The sequence below is a fragment of the Pyrgilauda ruficollis genome, unplaced genomic scaffold (assembly GCF_017590135.1).
Source record: "Pyrgilauda ruficollis isolate IOZ18807 unplaced genomic scaffold, ASM1759013v1 scaffold265, whole genome shotgun sequence".
Lineage (NCBI taxonomy): Eukaryota > Metazoa > Chordata > Aves > Passeriformes > Passeridae > Pyrgilauda > Pyrgilauda ruficollis.
Genome location: NW_024523989.1, coordinates 1 through 27,500, shown reverse-complemented (window position 1 = coordinate 27,500; position 27,500 = coordinate 1). Strand labels below are relative to the sequence as shown.

The 27,500-nt window shown below is 40.1% G+C and overlaps 1 protein-coding gene across 2 annotated transcripts; it reads left to right on the top strand.

Moving 5' to 3' along the window:
* Window positions 1-2,415: 2,415 nt before the first annotated feature.
* SMARCA5 (SWI/SNF related, matrix associated, actin dependent regulator of chromatin, subfamily a, member 5) lies at window positions 2,416-25,575 on the top strand. 2 transcript variants are annotated; one of them, XM_041471360.1, is made up of 24 exons: window positions 2,419-2,959; window positions 5,299-5,373; window positions 7,587-7,753; window positions 8,354-8,454; window positions 9,091-9,191; window positions 11,149-11,328; window positions 11,681-11,836; window positions 11,943-12,074; window positions 12,346-12,414; window positions 12,772-12,881; window positions 13,733-13,959; window positions 15,432-15,553; window positions 15,642-15,794; window positions 17,031-17,163; window positions 17,613-17,761; window positions 18,163-18,282; window positions 18,519-18,629; window positions 19,173-19,286; window positions 19,907-20,029; window positions 21,255-21,387; window positions 22,356-22,474; window positions 23,637-23,849; window positions 24,288-24,398; window positions 25,287-25,575. In XM_041471360.1, the coding sequence occupies exons 1-24, from the start codon at window positions 2,816-2,818 to the stop codon at window positions 25,350-25,352; spliced, it is 3,129 nt and encodes a 1,042-aa protein (XP_041327294.1). In that variant the 5' UTR covers window positions 2,419-2,815; the 3' UTR covers window positions 25,353-25,575. The 2 variants fall into 2 exon arrangements, with proteins under 2 accessions (XP_041327295.1, XP_041327294.1); XM_041471361.1 differs by lacking the exon at window positions 23,637-23,849 and having other exon boundaries at window positions 2,416-2,959.
* Window positions 25,576-27,500: the final 1,925 nt, after the last annotated feature.

Below are 27,500 nucleotides of genomic sequence, written 5' to 3'. Positions count from 1 at the left end.
ACTCCTCCCATGAGCAAAAGACAGTGCAGATGTAGATGTGCTCAATCACATCTTAAAGCAGGGGGCTGCAGCCCACGATGCTTCAAGCTGGGAGCAGACACTGTTGTTGTATTCAGGTGGTTACAAAACTGTACTTAAGTACCTACAAACTTGGTCTGGCTCCATCAACCCGAGCGAGTGAGAGCAGGAGACTTGAGAGGGCGGCTCTGTGTGACACTCTTTCCTTGAATGTTCAAGTCCCTCTACCCAGAGCTCATGGAGAGATGAGAAGCCCATGAAGCAACCTGAAGCTGCCTCATCAGTACCTTACTGTATAGCACACTGCTGTCACCTGCTTTAACCACATCCCCCTGCCGCTCCCGCCTGGAGGTGCCAGAGGGGAAGGGGGACTGCTGCTGCTGGGCTCCAGCCAGAGCATGGCTTCACCTCCTCGGGTGATTCCTGAGCCTTTCCTGGAGGGCTGTGAAGATGATGAAGGGCCTTGGGGGGAAGCCGTGTGAGGAGTGACTGAGATCACTTGGTCTGTTTGTTAGCGTTCAGAAACACATAATCATGGAATGATTATATGCAGGTACTTTTATTGAAGAGCTCTGGGTGTCAGGGGTGCAGACCCAAATCTGACTCCAACATGGGTTTGGGATGAACACATTTTTATATCGTTATCGTTATATACACATTAATTATTAAATGTAATATATGTTATGGAATAATTCGTGCTTATGTAAAATATACATTAAAAAAGTTGTGCTTGTACGAAAAATTCTTAAAGTTTTAAAAACACAAGCTGCAGCTGGGGAAAGATTGCTTCACAAATTGCAAAACCACAGATGGCAGCAGAAAGAAAGACCTAATTAACAAATGAAAAGATGTGCCTCTCTGTGGAGATGGGCCCTTTCCCAGGACAGTCCAGGAGACACCCAAGCGACGAAAAACCTATTTTTTGATTATTAATTCGGCTTTATAATTTATTACCTATAACTTTAAACTTATATTGTTCTATTGTATACATTGATTTCATCCAAACATGGATTTTGTAATTTCCGTCAAACAGCCCAAACATAGTTTCTCATGATTCTTGTTATGATTAAACAATCATTATATCCAATTACTAAACAATCATCGCATTTAACAATCATATCATTTATCATATAACAATCATATAGTTTATCATAGTCATTAAATGATTATACAGGTGCAGTTTCGCATGATCCAGTAAAGCCTAACATTTTCCCAGGCCTACCCTAACATTTTCCCACGATTTTAGAAACATTTTATCCCTATACTATCATGTTCAGCCTGAGCCTGAGGGGAGACCCCATTGCAGTTAAAGATTGAGGGGAAGAGGTGGGGCAGGCAGTGAGCACTTCTCTGTGGTGACAGTGACAGGACCCCAAGGGAACGGCCTGAAGTTGTGTTGGGGAAATTTAGGTTTGTGAAAAACACCAATTACTTGTTTTAAAATTTTAAAAGTTTAATAGTAATAAAATGGTTATAAAAATAATAATACAAATTACAGCAATAAGAATTTGGACAATCAGAGACAGGACAATAAAGAACAATAAAAAGGCAAAAAATTATGAATGTTTGGATGCTTTCCTAAAAAAAGCATGTCCGCTAACAAAAGATTAACCCTTCAAAGCAGTAGCCTGTTGCATATTCATATATCTCACACATGATGCAAACATTCCTAGGGATTTTTCTGTTTATTGAGAACTCCCACCCTTCATCTTGTAAATAATGGTTTGGCTCCGTGGAGTCTGAAAGGAGGTAGAAGAAGCCTGGTTCTTCCTGATAAAGAGGCAATAATTCTTCTCTTTGGGATTTTAATTTCTTGTTGCTGTTATCTCTGTGTAAAGAATTCCTTGATTATCTAATCCATTCCTTGAGCTAGTTAGAAAAGTATCTTATATTGCATAGTTTCTATTTTAATATTATGTTGTAGCCTAAAATTATATTTAACATACTACTTAAAAGGATTAATACAGCATAACTTTCTAACATAACACATATAATATTCATTTTAATATTTGTGAAAAGCCAATCATATGACAAGCATTTTTCACAGGTTGGATGTCAGGAAAAAATCCTTCCCCCAGAGGGAGGCTGGGCCTGCACTGGAACAGGCTCCCCAGGAAAGTGGTCACAGTACCGAGCTCAAGAAGCATTTGAACAATGCTGACAGGCACAGGGTGTGACTCCTGGACATGTCCTGTGTCCTGTGCAGGGCCAGGAGTTGGACTCGATGATCTTTGTGGGTCCCTCCCAACTCGGAATATGCTGTGATCTTACGCAGGGTATGAAACCTGATGCTTGCCCAGATTTCACCTGATGTTGCCTGTACGGCCCTAAAGCACAGGGAGGTGAGGACTCCGCACTTACAGAGACGACTTTCGCTGCCTGGTCGGCCTCAAGGGCCCCCGCAGGCTCGTTGGGATCCCAGCGGATCCCGGAGCGCTCCGTCCCGGGAGCTCCCGGGAGCGCGCGGGCCGGGCGAGCCTCGCAGCGCCCCCACCGGCAGCGGCGCGCGCTGCTCGCTCCCCGCCGTCCCCGCCGCGCACGGCGGCGGGGGGGGGGAAGTCTCGCGAGCGCGGGCACGCGGCGCGGCTTGCGCGCTGCTTGGCGGCTCCCGCCGGGACGGGCCGGGTCGGGTCGGGCTTCGCTCCCTCCACCGGCCGCGCTCCAGGAACCGGGAACCGCAGCCCACCGCCTCTTCCTCCTCTTCTGCCGGTATCCCGGCTGCCGCCCGCGCCTGCGCGCAGTCCGCCGGACGCCAGCCCGAGCCTCGGCGGAGCGCCGTTTCCTCACGGCGGGGATCATGTCCGCCGGGCAGCCGCCGCTGCCGCCGCACCCGGACGAGCCGCCCGCGCCGCCACTGCCACAGGGCGCCAACAGCGGCGAGGCCGCGGGGACGGGGCCGCCCTGCGCCGCCGGCCTGGCCGGGGGCGACATCAAGATGGAGGTGAGTCGGCTTGGACCGGCGGGGTTCCCCCGCTCCCCCGGCGGCAGGTGGGACACCCCGGCCGCGTGGGGCCGCGGGAGACAATGGAGGAGAGGCCGCGGGGCCGCATCTGGCATAGCTGGGCTGCTCTCCTGTCCCGCCTCCCTCCCTTCTGCCCTCCCTCTCTCGCCGGGAGCGCGGCCCCACGGGGTGGGTTTGTCTGGGGGCGTCCCATCCTTCCGTGCCCCCTCCCCGCCGCGCAGGGGGCCCGGAAGTCGCGCTCATCCTGCCGCTGGGACATGGGGAAGGAGGCGCTGCGGCCGGGTTACCCCACTTACTTGTCTTATAAACGGGGCCGCGAAAGCCCCCCGCGCACCCGCAGACTTTCTGTCTGCTCCTGCCTCCCCGAGACCCTGCCCAGCCTCTGCGCTTCCTGCTCCAGCGGTGCGCCAGCCTGGCGTCTAAAAAGCATAACCCATGTTTGTCTGCTGAAGTGCTTCAAAACTTTTTTCTATTTTTTTCCCTCTTTTTTTTTTTTTTCTTTTGATGGGGAGGAAGACGGTGTGAGGGTTGTGGGAGGGGTTGTTTTGACAACAGGTGCATATATTCTAGAAATTTCAAGGGGTTGGAAGTGATTGCCTGGAGATGCTAATTCTATCGCAGTATTGTTTCTTTAATGATAGCAGGAAACTGGTCGGTCCTGCTTTCAGCGCTGGGTATTTTGTACCCTGAGTCATGCTGGGCTGTTCAACCTACTTGTTCTAAATAAATTTGCAAATGCCATGTTTTTCGGATGAACAAGTAGCCAAAGCACTGTGGAAAATAAATCTTGCTCGAACCTGCAGAAATAGGGCAATTCCAGGCTGGAGTTTAGCGTGCACAGGGTGAGAAACGCATGCTCTCGAGGCGCTTGTGTGCGAGGGCTCTGTGTGCTGCCAAGACCGTTCCTTTTTTACCTTGGGAAGGGATTTCCTGGCATACAGTGAAGTTTGAGTTGGAATGCCTGGGAGCTGTGAGCATTTGAAGGACTGCTTTCCCTGGTCTCCAGCTAAATTGCAGGGTTTTGTCATCTGTGCAGCAGATGATGAGCTCAGATGGCCGTGCTGCTCTGCTGCTGTGCTTTCCAGGTTAGGCATTGTGGGAGAAAGGGGAATTGTGAACAGAAGTTCCAGTGGTCCTCTTCTTGTGCTCACTGGGTGTTGGCTCAATCCAGTGAGGGATGAGTAAGAGGATTTGGTTATGACTTCAGTAGAGCTTTAGCCATAACTTCTTATGCTCAATTCTTTATATTTTGACCTAGTGAATTAAACATTTGTGTTAGGATTTTTCTCTTTCCACATGCCTCACCTGCCAGAGGAAATACCCACTGACAAACGTCCTGTTTCTTTCCAGCCTTTGTTTCACTGGTTTCTTACTTTTCCTGTTCTTTTGTTCTATATTTGCCAATAAAGATTGAATTTAGCCCCATTCTTACTTGGCTCAGTTAAACAGATGGTTAATAAACACTTGAAAGCATCTAATTTGTTTAATTTTCTCACTCTTTCAAGAGTTATTTTGTATTATGTTACCTTAGCATTGTTTGTCAGGGAACTGCTTTTAGTTTTAACAACAGAAGATGAAAATGCATATAGGAGATGATGTTAAAAAAAAAAAGAAAAGAGTTAACCTAATGACAGAAGAGATAAGGATAAAAAAGCCCTGATCCAAAAGAGTAATTGAAGGCAGTATGTTAAGGATTTGGCAGGAAGGGAATGAGGGAGGACTGCTCTCTCCCAGCCAGCTGGTTTTACTGTTGTTGGTAGTGCCATGGGTGATAAACATTATTTAATTTAGTAAACTACGTAGGAGAAAAATACAGTTTCCTAAACTCCTCCTCAGCTTTCAGAACAAAAATTCAGGGTGGATTCTTGTTTAGATTTGTTCCTTTAATACAGAGTGATGCGGAATTGGGGTAATCTGGCAAAAACCTTGAAATTACCCTCACTTCAGGCCTGGAGCTAGTGCTTTCACAGTCCACCTCAGAGCCAGCTTCATGAGGGGTTGGTTCAGCACCCTAGAAGTGGCATGCTGATCTCCTGGACCACAGCTGTCTCCCCCATTCACATTGATGTCATGCTTTAATAATGGAGCTAAATCAGATTACAGAGACCCAGCTCTCTCCCTCACCCTGTGGCAGGGATCTTCGATCCATCTCCAGGTAATTGTATAGGAAATAATAAAGAGCTGACTACTATATATCCACATCAGGTGCTACAGCCTGCTTTTGCTGCTTTGATACAATGGGAAACAAGCTTGTTTTCCTTTAGATGGGTATCTTCCCTTTTTCAGAAATATTTCTTCTTAATTCTTTTTCATCTCAGGAGTCTTTTGATGATGCATCTTTGGCAAAGCAAAAAGAAATCCAGGAAACAGATCCTACATATGAAGAGAAAATGGTATGTAATATTTGTCACTGTGTACAGCTATTCAGTACTTATGCACTTATTTAAAATAGATTTGAGTTTTCTGTTTGCTTGTTTGAAATATCTTAAACGGATTTATAAAGATTTGTCTAGGTATTAAAAAATATTTAAGTAACTTGAAACAAAAAATATTCAGAAGAACACTCCTGGGACCATTCTCCTTCCCAGCATTTTAAAGTTACCTGTAGAGCAGTCCGTCCTGTAGGCAAGGGGGATTATAAAGAGGTGAGCATTCAGCTTCTCAGTCAGGAATGGAAAGCTAGGAATCTCTTTGTGAAGCTTTAATTAGGGTCCTCAGGTATTTGAAGATGAGTGTTGATTCTGTGCTTCACAGGTTAGAAAGGAGAAAATTTGTTATTTTCATAGTTTTTTTTATTTTTTCATTGTTTTTATAATGTAAGAGATGGAGTTGCCCATTCCTTACCATCTCATTGCAGTTTCTTTCTCAGTTGCTCCCTGTTTGCCTTTCTTCCTGTTCGTAATTCCAGTGTCTGTGACTCCATGTGAAATTTCTTCATAGGAAAGTGAAACTGATTCTTATAATTTGCTGCTTCCTGTGTTATTTCTTCTTTCCACTGAAAATAACCCTGTCATCTTCTTCATATTTCTTTGTGCTACTTTGTGGCACACTGAAGGAAATGAACTTGGAATTGTCTCCTTTAGTCTCTAGACAGACACAATAACAAGGGCAATTGTGTTTTAGAGATGCATTGAAAAAAAAATAAATGGGAAGAGCATCTCTGTTGGTATAACGATAGCTCAGGGTTGGAGAATACAGCCTGGTCTTTTCTGTGTACTGTCTAAAAGACATAGATAATGTTTATTAGTCCCTTAAAAGAACATCCTCAAGTGCAGTGAAAGGAAGTGTGGGGATGTGTGTGCAGGGCCAAAACTTGCAGAAGACTCTCTACTTAAATTTTAGAATGAGGAACCTTCTGCAATGCAGTCTGCACCTCTTCTACTTCTGTATTGTACAGCCAGTAAAAAAAACCTTAAAAGTAAGGGTCAGAAATTTGGATGGTAGTGAGATCTTACCTAGTTTAAACCTCAGAAACTTACAAAGTAAAGAAACAAAGCCTATGAAGAATAGACAGGAAAACTTCAATTTAGTGGATGTGAATTGTAGGTGTGTCCTTCAAGCTTAAAATACTCTTAGAGTGAGTCTGAGTCCTCTGTGGTACACTGAGATCCCTTTTGTGGTCTCTTTATACTCTAATACTTTGTCTTCCTGTCTCTTCCATAGTGCAGGATCTGCTCACACTAAGGAGGAAAACACTCACATTGCTCTTGCAGAAGCCTGGAACATACGTTCCTTTTTACTAAGAAAACTGACTTCCTGTAGCTGTACTACAAGGTGCTAAACACCAGGTTATGCTGTGGCAGGTGGCAGAATGTCAGAGTGGTTACTGTTGGCCTTGAAGCTGGTTTTGGCTTGTCTGTTCAGAGTTTTGGTGTGGCCTTGGCAGGGTGTGTTGATTCCAAATGGAACCTATCTCAACGAAGCTGAACCTACTATAGAAGATACTAATATTGTCTACTGTAATTTTTCTTGCACAGCAGAAACAGCAACTCCTATCAAAGGGGGCAGCCTGATGAGTTAGCCTGAGTTTATCTAAGGTCTCTGCTACAAACAGATGTTCTGGCTTGTGGCTATGAGCTGTTCTACCCTCACTGTCCCGTTTGATGCCAGCTCTGTTGCTTATCTGACAGCCCAGGGAGGTGCTGTAACTCACTGAGCGGGCAGGTCACCAGTAGGGAGCAGTTGTTGCCATTTTGGTTAGAAGTGAGTTAGTACAGTGAAGAATCCTGTGTGTGATGCATGGGGGAAAATTTCTTGGGAGTGGGACTATCACTTTTGATTGGAGAAAGTTGTTAAAGGGAGTCTGACTTTATCTAGTGAGACTGGGGCAATCTTTGTGCCAAAGTCAGATTTTAGTCTTGGCCACAGGTCTGTCTCACAGCTTTGATCTTGCTGCGTAGCAAAGATGAGCCCTGGCCCCACAAAAAAGTATTGAATCTGTCAGCATCAGGTATATTGGTGTTACTCATCTCTTCTTTGGTGTTGGAGTGATGTGTATAAAGTAATGTGAATGTATATTGACAAAGTATTTGTTTGCTTTTTCTTTTGAATTAATACATACTGGAATGTCTCATACTTGTTCCATTTAATTTTCCTTTGTCACCAGCAAACAGACAGAGCAAACAGATTTGAGTATCTGTTGAAGCAGACTGAGCTCTTTGCTCATTTCATTCAGCCTGCTGCTCAAAAAACTCCAACTTCACCTTTAAAAATGAAACCTGGACGTCCACGAATAAAAAAGGATGAGAAACAGAATTTACTGTCAGCTGGCGAGTGAGTGATGACACATACTATAAATAAGATTTTATTGTACTTTAAAAGTGGAAGTTGAACTTGCTAAACTTTTGTCCTGTGTCTGTGCCTTTTTTTTCAACTGCCCATCTGTAAGTTGATGATTGCTTAATTCAAGGACTTACAAGGGATTTGTGTTGATGCTTTCCAGCATGAAGAAAAGCAGGGGGAGAAAAGTAAGGCAGTCATGACTCTAAATTGTAAGAGCTCATGGAGAATATCGCTATGCAACAGCTTGCAGACAGCTTGAAAATTCTAAGTCCAGAAATTTGGATTGCCTTCATTGCAGGTTGTGTGGCTGCAGTGTTTGGCAGGTGCAGCAGAACTTAAGTGCAGTGTTGTTCCCTGTCTTGTAGTTAAAGGCCAGTACTGATACACATGTTAATCCCTGCCCAGTCACTTTGGGTTGATATTTGAGCCTGCTGAACATGAATTCTAGTGAAGAATTTTGCTAGAAATTTTTTTGGATGTTTGCATTCTGTATTGCAATATGTACATTAATATACATTAGATGTAATTTTGCAGCAACTTGATGTCTTTTCAGTTTGCCCACAAACTTACTATTTTCTTGGACTTTTCCAGCTATCGGCACCGTAGAACAGAGCAGGAAGAGGACGAGGAGCTGTTAACAGAAAGCTCCAAGACAACGAATGTCTGCACTCGATTTGAAGAATCTCCATCATGTGTGTTTCCTTCCTTTTTTTTTTTGCCCCTGTTCTTTTTCTTCAAAGTGTTTAAAATGAACTTGATTTGCATACTCTCTAAGGATAGTGAAATAATTTGGTGTGACAGGAGAGGGAGGAAAAAAATCCAGCACCGAGCTAATGGTACCAAATGTATTATTGAGGAACTGCTGATTTTCACTCTGGCTAGAAAGGTAGTCCAGTGAGTCTTGTCCCTTAGAAATCCAGTTGCTATGTTTCAGTTAATAGGAAAGAGTTTTTAAGTTTGTCATCTTATTATTTTTACATATGTAACCTATTTCTGATATAAAGCTCCTAACAGCTTCCAATTCATTTAATGGTATTCAGTATTCTGTTGTTTTAATGTTTGTATTCTGATTTTGACAGTGATGATGGATTTAGAATTTCAATGTGCTTGGGTCCTTGCAGAAAACAAAGCTGTTGCAGCAACTTGCAGAAACAAAATTAATGGGTTGTTGTCTCCGCTCTACATTGTCCTTGAATTTATTACATGAATTTATTACTTGATTTTGTTCTGTAGCTTTGGTAATCACTGTCAGTTAGCAGCCAACAGGTGGTGAAGTTCTTTTCAGAAGTTTTTGTGTATCTTTTAATCTATTCTTTGATGTCTTTTAGATGTGAAATGGGGAAAGCTGCGTGATTACCAGATCCGAGGACTGAACTGGCTCATTTCTCTGTATGAAAATGGCATCAATGGCATCCTGGCAGATGAAATGGTATGCACAGAGCCTGTGTTTAGGATCACTTAAGAACACATGCAATACAATGCCATTTTAGTCCAGCAGTGTGTATATATATATGAGAGTTTTGATAACACAAAATGCAATATATAATTTGCCAGTCTTATTTTTCTACTGTGTTTAAAGTCACTAATTTTAAAAGTGTCAAAGGTATTTTAGTTTAAATAAATCATGCAGGCAGGTTTCAAAAATAGGCATATGGAAAGGGAATCTGTCAACCTTTAGGAACATGAAGTTGGTGGAGGGGAGTTGTTCCACAGAATGACATGTCCTCTGTTTTCTTTCTCTCTAAATTGGAGGTGTTTTGTTACGATATTCTTCAGCTGCCCTTGTGAGGAGAGTGTCATATATGAAAAGAGCATCAAATGTCGAAACACTTCCTGTTGTTAGGGCCATGTATTATAGATATTAGGATATGATGTCCATAGAACAACTACAGCAGTGGGAATTTTCTTGAAAAAATGATGCAAAGATAGATGTACCTAGAGAGCTGTGTTAAAATTTCTCATACATCATGACCATGGGCATTTCAGTTGGCACTGGCCATAGTAGCTTTTGCTTGTGTTTGTTATTCTTTTTCCCTGAAAGATAAGGGATGAATGCAGAAGAAGTTGTGGTAGTTCCAAAGACAGGTGTTTTTGTCCCCTAAATAATTTTAGATGTATCTCTTTTTCATAAGGAGTAGAAAAGAAGAAACAAAAGTCTAAAATCTCATTAATTTCAGTGTATTGCATTTCCTGTATCTTGTCATTTCTGTGTAATAAAACTTAAAGATAAGTTAGAGACAAAAGAGTTTAAATTACTGTTTAGCAACGTGCTTCACTTTTAAATACATCAAGGTCTTTTTAAACATACATGCTTTTGAATAGAGGATTTTTTTTGGCTAAGTGGAGAGGGTTGTTTTAGCAAAAAACATCTTTTGAGTCCTTGGATTTGTGGCATTCCAGTATCCATTTTGTGTTAAAGAGATTAAATATTATTATTGAATATTTTTTTGTTTTTTCTTAGGTATTAATTGTTTTGGAGTTATTAACACATTTCACACAGCCAGTAAGCACTTTTCCACATCTTGTACCCGGTGCATTTTGGTTATTTTGAAGAGAAAGACTCGAATTTTAGAAACAGAAATTACTTGTGCTGATGGCGTTTGGGGTTTTTAATTTCTGTGCATTTGAATCATATTTTTGAATTAAAGTATAGGAATGATCTGTTTTTTCAGTTCTTCCTCAGTTTTGTTTTAGTTAAAATTATATGTTGAAGATGCTGTGTTATACCAGACTCTCAGTATTTGTTTTCTTCTTTGAGATAGCAGTTTTTTATGCTTGTTTGGCTCTTTCCTCACAGGACCTGATGTCATTTCTGGCCTACGGAAGCCTCCTTTTAAAAAATAATTAGAACATATTCATGATTATGAAGCATTAATAACATAATATGTACAAAATATGACAGCATATGTGACAATATATAATACTGTGGTTACAGTGTTATTAATACTCAAGTAACTGAATAAATTAAAAATTCCTAAGGGTTCTTAATTTATTCATTTGATGTCAAGTTTAAGAGAATACCTAACTGAAATTTTTAAAGTTTGACCTCTAATTATCCTGAGTACACCACAGTCCACAAAATAAAGTTTTAGGAAATAATGTTTCCTTGTACTTTTAACAAGTTGTCTTACTTGAAAGGTAAGGCAAAATTCTAACTTCATAATCCAAGGTTTCAAAGTGATACTCTTGCTACTTTGTTATAAGGAAATGGGGGAAGCCCTTCAAGCTTTTCCTAACCAAGGTTTTGCTACCCTTTTTGCATCTCCCTCATTCATTCAGGTTTCTGTGCCTTTCATGCTGAGCTCAGAGCTCACTCTTGGGTTTTCTTTTTCAAAGGTGTTTTCTGAGAGGTTTTCTTTTTTCTAACACATTAATGTGTCTTACAGGGTCTTGGGAAGACACTGCAGACAATTTCTCTTCTTGGCTATATGAAACACTACAGAAACATTCCTGGACCTCACATGGTGTTAGTTCCTAAGTCCACTCTGCAAAACTGGATGAATGAATTCAAGAGATGGGTACCAACACTTAGAGCAGTTTGTTTGATTGGTGACAAAGACCAGCGAGTAAGTTTGGATATGGTAGTTTTTCCTGTGTGTTCCTGTGTAAATCCTGCATGTGATCTTGCTGTCCTTTCCTTCCTGGGGAGGGACATTACTTGGGTTTGAGCGGTTTAAGACCTAGAATGCTGCCTACTTGGAGTATAACCAGCTTAGAATTCATGTGTGTGTTGCCCAGATAGTGCTTCATCACTTTTATGTTCCTAATTTCTTGTTCAAAGATTTGCAGTCTCCTTTTATGAAGGCCGGACACTGCCTTCATGAGACTTTAAACAGGAAAATTTTAACAGTGCTGCTGTGTTCTTTTTGCTTTAAATTTGACAAAGCCTCAGTAACCAGCTGTCACCTTGTTATCTAGGCTGCCTTTGTAAGAGATGTGTTGCTGCCTGGAGAATGGGATGTCTGTGTAACATCATATGAAATGCTTATCAAAGAGAAGTCAGTATTCAAAAAGTTCAACTGGAGATACCTTGTTATAGATGAGGCCCACAGGATTAAAAATGAAAAATCAAAGGTAATTTATTTCACACTGAAAAAGAGATTTGTATGGGTTATTTAAGTGGTGGTGTGGGGACTAGTAATATTTTATATTTGGTCATGTCATATTTAATGTCCTTCAGTTATCAGAAATTGTAAGGGAATTCAAGACTACCAACCGGCTGCTATTAACTGGAACTCCACTTCAGAACAATTTACACGAACTCTGGGCACTTCTCAACTTCCTTTTGCCAGATGTCTTTAACTCAGCTGAAGTAAGTCTTCATTTCTGCTAATCAAATTAATTTTGCTGGTTTTCCCGATTTGAAAGTAGACCTGGATATGTATAGTTAGTGGTGTCAGTTACTGATAAGTGATAGATTGGGCTAGAAATGTTTGTGTTATAAAACTTTATGTAAAATAGGCCAAATAAGGTAATGTGTTCTTTTGCTTTCTGGCTATATGAGAGTTGTATTTGTTCACCATTGTGATGCTATTGCACCTTGAAAGGAAGCCTCTTATAAACCGATGATTTTGTTGATACAGGATTTTGATTCATGGTTTGATACCAACAACTGTCTAGGGGATCAAAAACTGGTGGAGCGCCTTCATATGGTGAGTCCTTTTGCCTTTTGTACAAGTGTTACGTTTACCTGAGTTAAATCCCAAACAGTTCTAATGCTTTTTATGATAGACTATTAGGATGAGATTATTCCACAAATTTTCAGTCAAGCAAAATTAAGTCAAAGGACACAGAACCATATAAAAGATAATTTTGACCTTGAATCTTTGAGTCTTTCAATGTATATCCCATCTATAGCAAATAATTTCTCCATATAGGTTGCTTTTTTTCTTCAGATTGTCTAATAATAGGTCTTGGATCTGTGATAAAGAATATCTGCTCTTTGATTCGTCCATTCACCTGATCATGTTTCAGTATCCAAAATGCATTCAATGATGAACCCCTTTCAGGTGCTACGACCATTCCTTCTCCGTCGCATCAAGGCTGATGTGGAGAAAAGCTTGCCTCCGAAGAAGGAAGTTAAAATTTATGTGGGCCTCAGCAAAATGCAGCGAGAATGGTAATTAATGCATGTGCTTGACTGGGCCGTGGTTAAGGCTCAGAAGGAATGTGTTGTCTGTGACTTGAAGGTTGTGTGGAACTCAGTTTATTCTGTCTGGTGTACTTCCAATTTATACCTATTTCTTTGTGACACTGCTACGACAGAACCATGCATGTCAGGGAGATTTACCTGATTAAATAAAGAGTAGGGTGAGCTTTTGACGATATTTGTTGCCTAAATAAACTTAAGAAAACTTAAGCAAGTTTTCTTAAGTCTATTTAACTTCTTGCTTAAAGAAAAGGAGGCTCAGGAGGAACTTTTTGGCTCTGCACAACTCCTCAATGGGAGGATGCAGATGAGGGGGCCGTCAGCCTCTTCTCCCAGGCAACAGGACAAGAGGAAATGGCCTCAAACTACACCAAGGGAGGTTCAGGTCAGACATTAGGAGGAATCTCTTAATGGAATGGGTTGTCAAGCATTGGCATAGACTGCTCTGACAGGTGGTGGATTCCCCATCTCTGGAGGTATTTAAGAAAAAGCTGGATGTGGCACCCAGTGCTTGGTGGTGTTTAGCCTAAGGTTGGAACTGATGATCTCAGAGTTCTCTTCCAACCCAATTGATTCTGTGACTCTGCTACATTTCTGACTTGCCCAGAGACAAAAGAATGACACCCAAACCATGTCCTATGGCTGCCATGATGCTGAGGGCAGGTTCTGTCTCCCATAGGCTTTTCCTGGCCTACATCCATTCAAACCTTTCCTCCTCCTCCCCCTGCACCAGCAAAAGATGCAGCTTGTGAATCCCCCAGCTTCATTTTAGACTTCATTTTAGAGTGAACAGAAGGTTGTTTTTGCTTTCCTTGCTGTAGGTATACCCGAATCTTGATGAAGGATATAGATATCCTGAACTCAGCTGGGAAGCTGGACAAGATGAGACTGCTGAACATCCTGATGCAGCTGCGGAAATGCTGCAATCACCCTTACCTCTTTGATGGAGCAGAGCCTGGCCCACCTTATACAACAGACATGCATTTGGTCACTAACAGTGGGAAAATGGTAGTTCTGGACAAATTGCTACCTAAGTTGAAAGAACAAGGTATGCATCTCCTTTCTGGGGTTTTGAGAGTTTTTTGGTTCAGTGATGTTTTTGTGTATTTTGAGCAAAAACCAGCAGACTTTAGCCAGGATTATTGTTGGTTCCTAGTATGACACCAGCTTGGATCAATAGTCTATTATGGCTTTTTGTGCTGAAGTGTTTTGATTTCTTTTTTTTTTTTTCCCATTTTTTCATCCTAGCTAAGTTGAGACCATAAAAACATCATTTGATTGGGGCTTTAGGTTTTCTTTCTTAGTATTATTAGCTATTTGAAATATAATTATGTAGTATTTTAGCCACACCTTTGATTTGCCATGAAGGACCATGTCAGATTCAGAGTCCTCATACCGAGTTCAAGTCAAATCCTGTGTGAAATGTTGGTCTTTCTTGCTGGATGTGATTTTGAACAGTACCTGAGGTTTTTCTATGTATTCTATAAACATTCAGACAGAGGGGAACTCTTGAGTTGTTTTAAATTTATTTGATAGTAGGTTTTGAAGTTGAAAGTTTTGAAATGGATTACTGTAAAACTCACTTGCCACAGAGTTTTTTACACTGGAATAAAATTTTAACTCACTATTTTTTGAGTATGCTTACAGTAGTAACTTTGCTGAAGAAGTTTGAGGTAAGTTTGTGAGTGGGGACACTTTGCAGAAAAAAAAAAAAACATGTCCAAACCTCAGCCTTCTGTAGTGTAAAAGTAAACTGTAATTTGTATCTAGGTATCATCCAAGCAGCTGTGGCTGTATAACTCAAGAGTAAAAACCAAACAATTCAGTGGTTATTGTGCTTTTTTGATCTTGGTTTCTTCCTGTTATCAGGTTTATTGATGAGGTGTTGTAATTAATACCGGACTGGTCTCAAATCAAATTATCATCTTAAGCAAGAGAGTTCAGTATTATTAACCCTTGAATCCAAAGGACAAAAGGAAGTAGAAACTTTGTTTTATCCTGTGTTTTACTTTCTCCAGTAGACTGGAAATGATTGAGTGTGTATGCATAAAATACTGAACATTTACTTTTTTTTTTTTTTTTACGTTGTTCTTGGCAGGTAAGTAAACTGACAAGTACTTAAGAAGAATTCACTTTATTTCTAGAAATCTTAAATCCAAAATAAACAAATACTTCAAAATTTTATTATTTATACTTGATGATGTTTTTATATTTGTGTTGCCATCTTACTCTGCTGTGTCTGGGACCCTTTTCTTAAGGAGTACAACACAAAACGGAAGGGAAAAGCCAGCCATTAATTAGACAGTGACATATCAGAGTCAGACAAATGTGTCCCATGGCATGGATGTGCTGTGGCAGCAGCAGCTGCAGCCCTGCATTGTAGTTTGGGGTCTGAAATTTGAACTACTTTTCTTCTTAAACATGGAATTGCCCTCCTTCCTTTTCTGATAGTGCAGACTTGGAGAGTTTGTTTAATCTTACATTTTGGTGAAAGCATAAGAAACCTTTTTACCCAAACAGGCTCAAGGGTTCTAATCTTCAGTCAGATGACAAGAGTCCTAGATATTTTGGAAGACTACTGTATGTGGAGGAATTACGAATATTGCAGACTGGATGGACAAACTCCTCACAATGAGCGACAGGTATTTACAATTTTAAGGATTGTATTTATGTAAAAATACTACTTGTAAAACATTTTGTTTAACTGACACATTATTTTCATTTATTTAGGCTTCCATTAATGCATTCAATGATCCTGACAGCTCAAAATTTGTGTTCATGTTGAGTACACGAGCAGGAGGTCTTGGAATCAATCTGGCTACTGCTGATGTTGTAATTCTCTATGATTCAGACTGGAATCCACAAGTAGACCTCCAGGCTATGGTAAGATTCCAGATGGAAATTTTGGGGTTTTTTTTTTTCCTTTTCTCACAGAACTTTGCTAGAAATGTGTACTTCTAAAATAAATTGGTATTTTCCCATTTTAGCACAGGAGTAGGATTTTCATTTTCAAAATTTTTGAATTTTCAGTTCAAGTGCAGCTTCCACTGTGTGGAACCATTAGTCCTTAGTCACATTGGGGTTATACAGTATTTTATTCAGTGGAAAATGCAGGGTGTATGCTACACCTCTTAGTATTGTTTAACACAAATAGCCTACTTGAGTAAGTAAAAATGTATTAAATCTAGGTTGTTAATCCCAAAACTATAAGGCTTTAAAGCTTTACTGTTGTGGGGAGTGGAGGGGAATGTGTTTGCACTGTTTTTCCTGCGATCTTGAAAATGAGATAAAGAAAAGTTGAATTAAACTTTTCAAAACCTGCTTTTTATGGTGATGGTAATAGAAGGATCTCATTTTAGCAACTATCTTTAGGGGTTTTTTTAAGTACATTTGGATGCATCTCCATCCTGGATACATGTCAAGGACATTAGTGACCACCTAAGAAAGCAAAGCTATCTAAAAACTGCCAGTGGTTTGTTTTTTTGGGTTTTTTTTTGACAAATAAGGCCTTTCAGAGACAAGCCTTGGAAATTTCTTTAATTATTTCAGTTAACCTGTGGGGTCTCAAGTACTCTAGCAAAAATTGCTTCATAAGAATGATGGAACTGGTGTCTAATTGCTCAAGTGAGGCAGTACCAGCTACCACTACAGCTGTAGTTTGAGAATTCTGATTCTCACAGTGTTTCACTAGTCAGGAGAGGCAGGGTATTGTATTTTTCTTGGAACTATTTATGGCACTACTGAAGAGTTTTGAGAAAGTCAGATTTTGGTCAGCATAGAGATGATTTCTTCATGTTTTGATTCTACAGAAGGTTGCTTAAGGTCAGAAGCATCCAAGTCTTCTCCCCTGTGTGAAAAACCCAAAAACCTGCTATTTTTTGGTTATGACACATAGGCACAGACTCAGTGTTAATGTAATTGAAAAAAAAAAAAAACCCAGACTTGCAATGTAAATAAAAATGTAATGTATTGGGTAGTCATGGATAGCTGTAAACATTTAAGTAACCTGAGCTGTTCTGTTTTGTAAATTCTTGTGCTGGAAATAATGAAAATCTTAAACCTAATTATGTAGTCATGCTGGAAGGCAAGTGTTGAATTTTTTGTTACTGTTTTGGGCAGGATCGAGCGCACAGAATTGGCCAGACCAAGACTGTCCGGGTGTTCAGGTTTATTACAGACAATACTGTGGAGGAAAGGATAGTGGAGCGTGCGGAAATGAAACTGCGCCTGGATTCCATAGTCATCCAGCAAGGCAAGTATATGAAGGCACTTCATATCTAGGATGAAATTCCCTTCTTCTCCCATTGTAAACTATAGTGGAATCAGCCAGTAAGAACCAGTGGGAATGTTGCTTTTGCCTCATCTGAACTCTGAAGAGAGTGTGCAAAAGCCTCAGCCACTTGAAAATTTGTTTTACGGTAGGAGTAGGCATTTCCTCACTAACTTTTTGCTTACCTCCCTAGTGGGATATAGTCAGATTTGGCTTTTTAAATCACTCAGTTTCTTCTTTGAACTGGGGAAATGAATGCCTTTCCTTTTTCTAATAGATGGAGAAGAGTAAGGTAACCTTCGTTGACTTGCTTATCATCAGTAATATGTAGCTTGTATGTGGAAATATAAGGGGGAGAAAAACCCTGTATTGCTCCTTCCATAACATAAACTCTTTAGTGAGTTGCTATCCTCAAGCGTTTTTATCTTTAGGAAGATTGGTGGATCAAAACCTGAATAAACTTGGAAAGGATGAAATGCTGCAAATGATCAGACATGGAGCGACACACGTGTTTGCCTCAAAGGATAGTGAGATTACAGATGAAGATATTGACCACATTTTGGAAAGAGGGGCAAAGAAGGTGAGAAGGTTTGAAAAGGTGAAGCTTTTCAAACTGTAATTTAAATTTGTAGATTTAAATATGATGGCAAGGTAGTGAGTCTCTGGATGATAACTTGGTTCCAAGCTGGAGAGAAAAGGGGTTTTGCTGTAGAGGGTTTTTGTGGTACTCAATCGTGTTTGTTTATTCTGATGTTGTCAATAAGATGTTTTATAGTCAAGTACCTTCTAGAATGGCTCCTCTTCTTTCTGGCAATGGGATGTTTTAAAATGAAGTACCTTTCAGAGTGACTCCTTTCTTGAATGAGGTGTTTAGTAATGATGTGCCTTCCAAAATGGCTCCCGTTCTATCTGGGAATGAGATGTTAAATAATGAAGTACCATCCAAATGGCTACTGTTCTTTTCTGTATCCCCTGTCCAAGACTGCGGAAATGAACGAAAAACTTTCAAAGATGGGTGAAAGCTCCCTTAGGAATTTTACTATGGATACTGAATCTAGCGTGTATAATTTTGAAGGGGAAGACTACAGAGAAAAACAGAAGGTAATGTTTTAAGTTTCTTTTGGAGGAATGCACTGAATTGCATGTTTTAATCATACTTATTTAAGAGGTATTGGGTAAAATACAGTGTCATCTATGAAAATAGTTTAAATAAAAACACTTATAACACTTATAATGAAGTAGATGTTGATCTAATTTTATGTAAAACTTGTATCTGGTCTGGTGATCTTGCAAGACTTAATTTTTGGTTTTGGGTGTGATGGGTTTTGTTTTTATAGTTGGCATTTACAGAGTGGATTGAACCACCTAAAAGAGAAAGAAAAGCCAATTATGCTGTGGATGCTTACTTCAGAGAGGCTCTTCGAGTCAGTGAACCCAAAGCACCCAAGGTGAGTTGACTAATCAAAAGAAATAGATTTTTTAAATATGCATGGTAAATGGCTAAAGCTGTAAGCAACAAATAGGTCTTTAGTCATAAAAACTGCTCTGTTCACTTTTATAAAGTGGAGAGAATATTTAAATTTAGAAAAAAATTCCAAATGACTTGAGACAAACTTCTGGAGAAAAAATAAGAACAGTATGAAACTTGTAAGATGTTAGGGAGGCTAAGATCAAATTTTTTTCTGGTTCTTATTTAAGCAGCTGTAAATTTTCCTGTGGAAGATTGATGCTTTAAACACATGTAACTTTTTCACCAGCCACCTCCTCCTCCTCCCAAAAGACCTCTCTTCCCCTTCTCTCCCTGCTCTTTTACTTTTAGAATTCTTTGTGGTGGTTGGTGTGTCTTGCTTGGTGTGACTTTTTTTCCCCAAGTTAAGACAGTGCATTTTTGTAACAACAGTGCTTTTTGTTTGCTCATAAACTTAAATCACTTCTTACAAGAAAGCAGATTCTGGATGTGAAAGGGGGCAAATGCAAACTTTGTGTTTCAGGCTCCACGGCCTCCAAAACAGCCAAATGTACAGGACTTCCAGTTTTTTCCTCCTCGCCTGTTTGAACTATTGGAAAAAGAGATTCTCTACTACAGGAAAACAATTGGTTACAAGGTACCTGAAGAATTTCCTTGACCAGAGGGATGGAGCACCTCTCTTAAGGGGAATGGCTGAGAGTTGGGATTGTTCAGTCTAGAAAAGAAAAGGTTCTAGAGCAACCTGATTGCAGCCTTTCAGTAGCTAGAGGGAGCTTACAGGAAAGCTGAAGAGGGACTTTTTACAAGTGAATGGCTTTAAACTGACAGAGGGCATATTTAGGTTTGCTATTGGAAGGGAATTCTTCGCTGTAAGTGTGGTTAGGCACTGGCACAATTTGCCCAGAGAAGCTGTGGATGACCCACATTCCACTTCCCTGGAAGTGTTCAAGGCCAGGTTGGACGAGGCTTTGAGCAGTCTCGTCTTAGTAGAAGGTGTCCCTGCCCATAGAAGGGGAGCTGAAAAAGAGATGATCTTTAAGGTCCAGTCCCTTCTGTGTAATTCTCTAAATTCTCAAAAATGGAACAGTTTAATGCAACAGTAGGAGAATATGTACTTTTCCAGACTTTCACAGTAATTTAAATGGAATAAAATCATGTTCAGCTGTAGAAATTATTAGGTTATATTAACAGAAAGGTGACAATTAGTAATTATCTGTGAAAAATTATTTCAGTTTTACAAAGTGCAAAACCTTTCAGGTACCTCGTAATCCTGATCTGCCAAATGCAGCCCAAGCACAAAAGGAAGAGCAGCTTAAGATTGATGAGGCTGAACCTCTTAATGATGAAGAACTAGAAGAAAAAGAGAAACTTCTAACCCAGGTATTGTTGAGTCTACAGTGAGAGTGAAATCAGCTGAAACTTGTTTTGTGTTTCACAGCGTTATGGGAACATTTCTTGGTCACTGATTGGCTTGTGCCGTAGTTAACACATGTGCAAATTTTGGTTCTGACTGAAAGGAGTTTCTAGCATTAAGTTTGTCATAGGCTTATGTTATAGGATATCTTTGAGGAACGTGCACCAAGTTAGTGCACTTGGATTCTCCTGAATCCTAGTCTGGCATTGACTGTAGACTGTGATGTCTTTCCATGGGACCTTGCAGAATGGCTGCAGAGCTGAGTGTGCTGCATTCCACATTATTTAATGCACATCTTCTGTCTCAGTTTAACACCCATATGGAAGTGAATCTTGGAGTCTGAACGGTCAGTTTTCCTGAACTACATCTGGTAGTGGATAGTTACCCTCAATAAAAGAGGGTGTGAGCTGAATAGGTATATAATTAGGAAGCGTGTATATTTAAATAATTTAAAACAGGTGAATGCCTGATATGCCTTATTTGGATATTGTATTTACACATTGTATTTTGGCAGGGGATCGGAATTACAGGACAGGATTTCTTGCTTGCGTAGTAATGAGCTGGAACAGCTCACTGTGGAGACACCAGAATCACAGAGGTCAGGAATCAGTAGAGTCCAGTAAGCTGTGGCTAAATCACAACATGGCTGGCAGAACTTGCTACTTCCCATTACTTGTAAAAGTTACTGGTAATATGAAATGAACCTACTTTGGCTCATGACTTCAGCAGTGCTACTTGTGCCCCTGCTGAGCATCACCATCACAAAATGGCTTTAGTCCTTCTGAGGGAGAGTGACCAGGTGCAATGGCTGAGGGTGTCTGTGAGGCACTTGGGGGGCCTTTTTGATAAAACAAAAGCCATTACGCTGCTTGTTTCACTTGAGCAATTTTTTCTTAGAAAGCAAATCCCACTGTAGAGAGACTGTTAGGAAGAGGGATTAATTTTTCAGCTGAAAACTTACCAGAAATTACTAGGTAAATAAAGAACTAGTACTAATCCATTTAAATGGAGAGACTACAGTGACTGCAGTATAAAAACAGTTCTACTAAATTAAACTGCAGTGAAAGAAAAGGTTTAACACTGTGGAATGATGGAAGTGTTACAGGCAATTTCAAGAAGCCTGTTGAATCAAATTCAGAGATGGACAAATCCTGAACCTCTGTGCAATGTTTCCTCTTGATTGATGTATAGGGCTTCACTAACTGGAATAAGAGAGATTTCAACCAGTTCATCAAAGCCAATGAGAAGTGGGGCCGTGATGACATTGAAAATATAGCACGAGAAGTTGAAGGAAAAACCCCAGAGGAAGTCATTGAGTATTCAGGTAACTTAATTCTGTACTCAGATCTGAGAGTATCCAACTCTGCTTGGGCTCATTTGGGCTGCCTGAGAACATGGTAACATCCTACTGCTGCTCAAGAATTTCTTACACTACTGTTTAAGATTTTTGGGGTAGAATTATATTCATGGATTTTGGATCTGCTGATCTGTCTTTTACCATCATTACTGCCTGCGTAACTAAGGCTGTACTAAAATGCACACGTAAACTCCTGCTGAGCCACTTCACTATATCCTGAATCTAACTGCATAGTGCTGTCTTCAGTTCTTGTTAACTTTTGCAAAAGGAAATGCTGAGAAACACTGCTTAGCTGGAGAGATTTCCCTTTTCCTTGTATTCATTAATGAGAAGTTAACCTTTACTTCCTCCTTGAGAGCAAAACACAGTAAATACATCATGATTGAATCTACAGTGACCACTAGTTTTTGTAACCTGAGTCCACTTGGCTACTTACCTCTCATTAGAAGAGATTTTTTCCACTGTAGTGTAGCTACAAAGTCCTGGACTACATTTCTAAAGGTATAGAGCAGGTTGAATATGTGAAAAATTCTTCTAAAAAAACCCGTTATTTAAACACCTCATTGTCTTTTAGGCACTTGCTTGTCTTCAGGCACTCAGTTGCTTCTCTTGATAAAACTGTATTCTGTTACATCTGTTTTCATTTGAAGAAGGTTTTTTTCCTTTGAGGAGACTGATGCACAAAAATCTTTCTGGCCTGTATTGTACCTTACTTAAACTGAAGATTCCTATATTTACCCTCTTTAAAATAGCATTTGTAATACTGCAGCACATGGTAGCCGGAAGGGGAAGTTTCTAACTAGCTAAAGGCATGTGTGTTGTTACACAGCAATAAGCTCTGGTAAAAGGAAGGAACAGCTAACATCCTTTTTTAAGGACAAAGCTCTGACTTTTACAATGCATGATAAGAAACTAAGCAGTTGTTCTTTTCTTAGCTGTGTTCTGGGAAAGATGCAATGAACTCCAAGACATAGAGAAGATCATGGCTCAGATTGAAAGAGGAGAAGCCAGAATTCAGAGACGAATCAGCATAAAAAAGGCTCTCGATACAAAGGTGGGTTTGCTCAGCTTCCTGCTTTTTTTCCTGGTGCCAGTGAGGGGAGATGCAGGACTCCTGTCAGGCCAGTGCTGCTGATGTATGAAGACGTCTTGGGCATGACATTGGCCTCTTTGCATAACACTCAGCAATTTCTTCCTATGGCTTTTCCATCCCATGGAAGTGCTGTGGTGACACCCTTAGCTATGGTGTACCCTGGTGTTTGTAACAGTCTTCTGTATTACAGCACACAGTTCAGTACTATGTGCTATGTGTAACAAACTGCACATAGTACAGGCTTTGGAGATGAGCACAGTTCCTTCTGGACACAAGTAACTGAAATTAGGAGAGAGAGAGAGAAAAATGGCAAGAGAGGGATGGAGTCAGAGAGAGAGGGATGGAGAGAGGGGGAGAAATGGGGGGAGAGGGATGGAGAGGAATTGAGAGGGATAGAAAGATGGAGAGAGAAATGGAGAAAGAGAGGGAGAGAGGTAGGTGGGGAGAGAAAGGGATAGAGAGATGGGGGAGAGAAACAGGAAAACAGGTGGAGAGAAATGGAGAGAGGTAGAAACAGGTAGAAATAGTGGAAGACGGAGTTGGAAACATGAGATTAGAGAGCACTTAAAAAAGACTAATCCAACAGAGGAGGCTTTTGTTCTTGTTTGTGTTTCACCAAGTAGTATTTGGTAGTGAAGAGATTTATAGCTAATTAAGACACTTTATTGGAATTTTCTCCCCACATCAGGTTTGCTGAGTTAGTTGTCTTCTAGGGAAGAAGTGTCAGACTCAATAAACCACAAGACAGCTGAACCATGTGCTAACTCTCATGTACATTTTTGCTCTTACTCTGACTTTACCAGTTCCTGAGGATTTGTGTCAAAAAGGATTGTTGCCATTTGAATCCTGACCAGTCTTGCCTATTTCTAAGTGTAGTGAAAGTCTGCCATTAGTCAAAAGATTACAAGGCTGTCTGTTGTCTAAACCAGAATTTGCCAGTTCAGATAGCTTTGATAAATGCACTGTCCTGAACCTACAGTAATTTTCTTGTGAAGACTTAGCATGGGAGATCTTAAAGATCTAGTTTTCTGTCCTCATGTGATTTACTGCTTTTATACAAAAGACTTCCATGCTAATTCTGACCTATTTCTTAGCTTTATGTGGTCTTATTTGTTTTATTCAGATTGGGAGATATAAAGCCCCTTTCCACCAACTAAGAATATCCTATGGTACTAATAAAGGGAAGAATTACACTGAAGAGGAGGATCGCTTCCTAATCTGTATGCTTCACAAACTAGGATTTGATAAAGAAAATGTCTATGATGAATTAAGACAATGTATCCGAAACTCGCCGCAATTCAGATTTGACTGGTTTCTAAAGTCCAGAACTGCAATGGTATTTATATATATATATATATATATATATATAATCTTTTTTGTTCATGAATACCTGTCACAACATTAAATTGATTAAATTGCTGCTGAAATACTGAGGTAGGTGCATGGGAACAAGGCTTTACCTGTTTATAACTTTCTGACAACTGTACGGGTGTCAAATGCAGCCATGGCAAATGGGAGGAGAAGTTCAAAATTCTAAGGTACCCTTTTCCAATTTGAGTTAAATATAAATGTGTTTTACAAAGCAAACATCTGCAATCAAATCCATCCCTGTGAAGCCAGCCAGTAAATAAGTATCATGAAACATTTAATTCTTTGTTACTCTGACAAGATCCAGCGAAATACTTACCTACTCACCAGCATTTTTAATATTCAAAGAGGATTTTTACATTAAGTGGCTGCCTAAGGTACTGATTGAATATGTTGTGTAATGCAGGAGCTGCAGAGGAGGTGTAATACTTTAATCACTCTCATTGAAAGAGAAAACATGGAACTGGAAGAAAAGGAAAAGGCAGAAAAGAAGAAACGTGGACCAAAACCATCTTCAGTAAGATTTAAAAGGCATTTCTATGAAAAAACTCACTTGAAAACAGTGTTCTCTCAAGTGTTTAGGACAAGTGATATCTAAAGATATTTGAAACCAACAACTTAGAGAGCAATGTTAAAAGCTGCCTAAAGTTCATGTCAGTGTTCAGCTAGTCCAGTTGAGGATGTCAAATAAAGGAAAAACGGTTCTTAAGTGTTGCTCACATGCTTTGGAGCAGATAAACTTGTTACATTTTGGATCACTGGGTTGGTACACTGATTTACCCTGGTAAGTACATCAGGGATGTGTTTGGCATTTTGCTTTATATAATCTGCTAAATCATCCACAGATCTATTTACAAATGGGCCTCTAGAGCTAGATTTGGGAAAACAACACATATGCTTGACAGCGCTCTTTGCTGACTAAATTCAAAGTATTTCTAGTATGCAGACCTGTTTTGTAAATAAAACATCACCTTTATGCATTTTCTTACCTCCATTTGTTCAGGTTGTTGCCTAGAGCTGTTGTAGCAAAAACTTAGAAGCACAACTTACTTGACAGATGTGCAGAAATCAGTAAGGTTAATAGTGATGGATTATTAAGTTTCTTAGACGTGTTCACAGAACATATAAATGGGCATTTAGAAATACCTTTTCATAATAGGAAACTTTATAACATCCTTACTTGTTTTTATACACTTTTTACCTCTGTGAAATCTTGCTTTTCCGGATTTGGAGAATGAAAAACAACAGCAAAGATAGGCATATTTACTATATGCCACATTTGCAATTTGTCACATTTTAAAGCTGCCAGGGTGTCAGTCTTCTCCATCTGCTTTGTTTTGAAACACATTGCTTGCTCACAACCTTTCTGTATGACAATAACTTACTATAAAATCTTTCCTTGCAGGCACAGAAGCGCAAAATGGATGGCACTCCTGATGGGCGTGGGAGAAAAAAGAAGCTAAAGCTGTGAATGCAGAATTTTTTTAATCTCTAAATTTAAGTAGTTCTTTAATTTACGGGTCTTCATAAGATGTACTGTATAATGCTTAACTGTTTTAAAGAACATTGGGTTCATCTGTTTATTGAACTAGAACATAGTACTTAATTGTAGTTTCACTTTTTTAAATGCAACAGCTGTGCTGAATTTTTTTTACCATTAACACTTGAAGTAATAAATTGTCTTCATTTATTAATAAGGCATCTTGTGACCTTTTTTTCATTAATGTTTCAACTTCAGTGCATATTTATTTAGTCATCCCCCAGTTTGTTTCATCTTAGGTTGTTGTGAACATTATGATAAATAGAACTGTTTAGTGGTGTTTTCGTGGTACAAGCTACCACTCAAACTGTATTTCTGGAAATTTTGTGGCTCTGACTTTACCTTCACTGAACTTATTGCATCAATATATTCAGTTCCTTGAAATTTGTGGAAAGGCTGGTTATTTACTTTTAGAATAATGATTGGAACAAAACGGTTAACTTTTTGCTTAAAATCTGAGCCAGAAGAAAGGTAGGTGAGTCAGGCTGAGGTCTGCACTTCATTAGAATGGCCTAAACATGGAATTTGGTCTGTTGGCAAATAACCACAAAGTTGGAACAAGGAAAACTGTCAATTTGGGAAACACACTCAGCTGTGATAAATGCAGAGATGGTAGTGACTAGAGTGAAGGGAACTGGTGATGACTCCAGCTGTGCACAGCTGTAGTTTGCAACTCTCACTCTGCCCTAAGCCAGTCAAACAGTGCCATGCATGGGTGATCCCTATATTGTCCCTTCCTGATGCTGTGTCTGGCATCTGCTGACTGAGATACCATCATCTAATGTAGCATAATTTTGGAATCTACTAAGAAAACAAACCAAAATGGAGCAAATGCTCATTAGCTCTGCTCAGTTTTGGCCTGGTAAGAACCCAAATCTAAAAGGCAGCAGCTTTGTGTAAACAGAAATTATGAAAAGTCAGTTTTGCTGTGGAGTCCCAGAGGCAGCATAGGTCTTACTGGCACAGGACATGAATTTCTGTTTGTCTGTGACTGGTTCGCAAACCTGCTGAGAACAAGGTCAGTAACCACACTTGCTCTTCAAATAGTCCAGCAACATGATAATGTGTAGCAGTGTTAACAGCCAGGCCACAGTGTAGGGAGCGGCTGGTCAGGGGTCTGATGGCTCAACCTGGACACTGCAACCTTCCCAGAGAGAGGTCCCGCAAGACAACTTTCTAGGAGTTTTAGTCCTTCAGCCACTGGGTAACCTCAGCAATGGGCAGGCACTTCAGCTCTTAGCAGTGATTTCAGCTCTGCCTTGTGAGGTGTACCCAGGCCAACACAGGGACAGAGACCGGAGCACCATGTGGTTATTCTGCAGAGGTAGCGTTTATTCCAGCACCCTGCAAAGGACCCCAGTTACGGCAGCTCCCCCCTGAACAGGGCAGAAACGGGGGGTTTTATGGGGAAGAGCAGGGGTGGTACAAAAGGGGAAAAACCAATCAGTCCCAAAAAATCTACATGGGGTTCCAAAGCATGCTGGGAGCTCACCATGACCAGGAGGATTTCTCAGTCCACGCGGTCTTGAGAAGATCTTATCATAGCCCATTCAAGTGATATCTCTCTAAGGGAGAGGGCTGGTGTGCCCATTTGTCTCCACACCACAGCATTGAATTGTCCTGGCAGTCCTTGAAGAAATCAGTTTAACTGCTTAAACTTAGTATACCCTAAAGAAAAATGCTTTAAAGCTGAAGCCTTATTTTAAAAGCATCCATTTTCACCAAAAAAACCCCAACCAAATACTATCAAAAAACTACAAAAGAAACCATGAACACTTGTTTTAAATTAGTCTAAATAAAAACTTTAAGAGCAAACAGAAGGGCAAGATCTCAAGATCTATTACGCAGTTCAGCAGCATTTCATTTGTAATGATTGTCAAGTGTCCACATGCAGTAAGTGAAAGGAACTAAATCTTACTCTCCCAAGCAGCATCCTACAAATTAGAGAAAATCTGTTTGCTTTCAATAAGTAAGTAAAACAAGCAAAATATTTTGCTTGTAGATTATTTGTTTTCTGAGTGTTATCTGGAAAAAAATTACCTTTTCATAAGTATTTGTCGCCCTGATTTTGTAAGACTT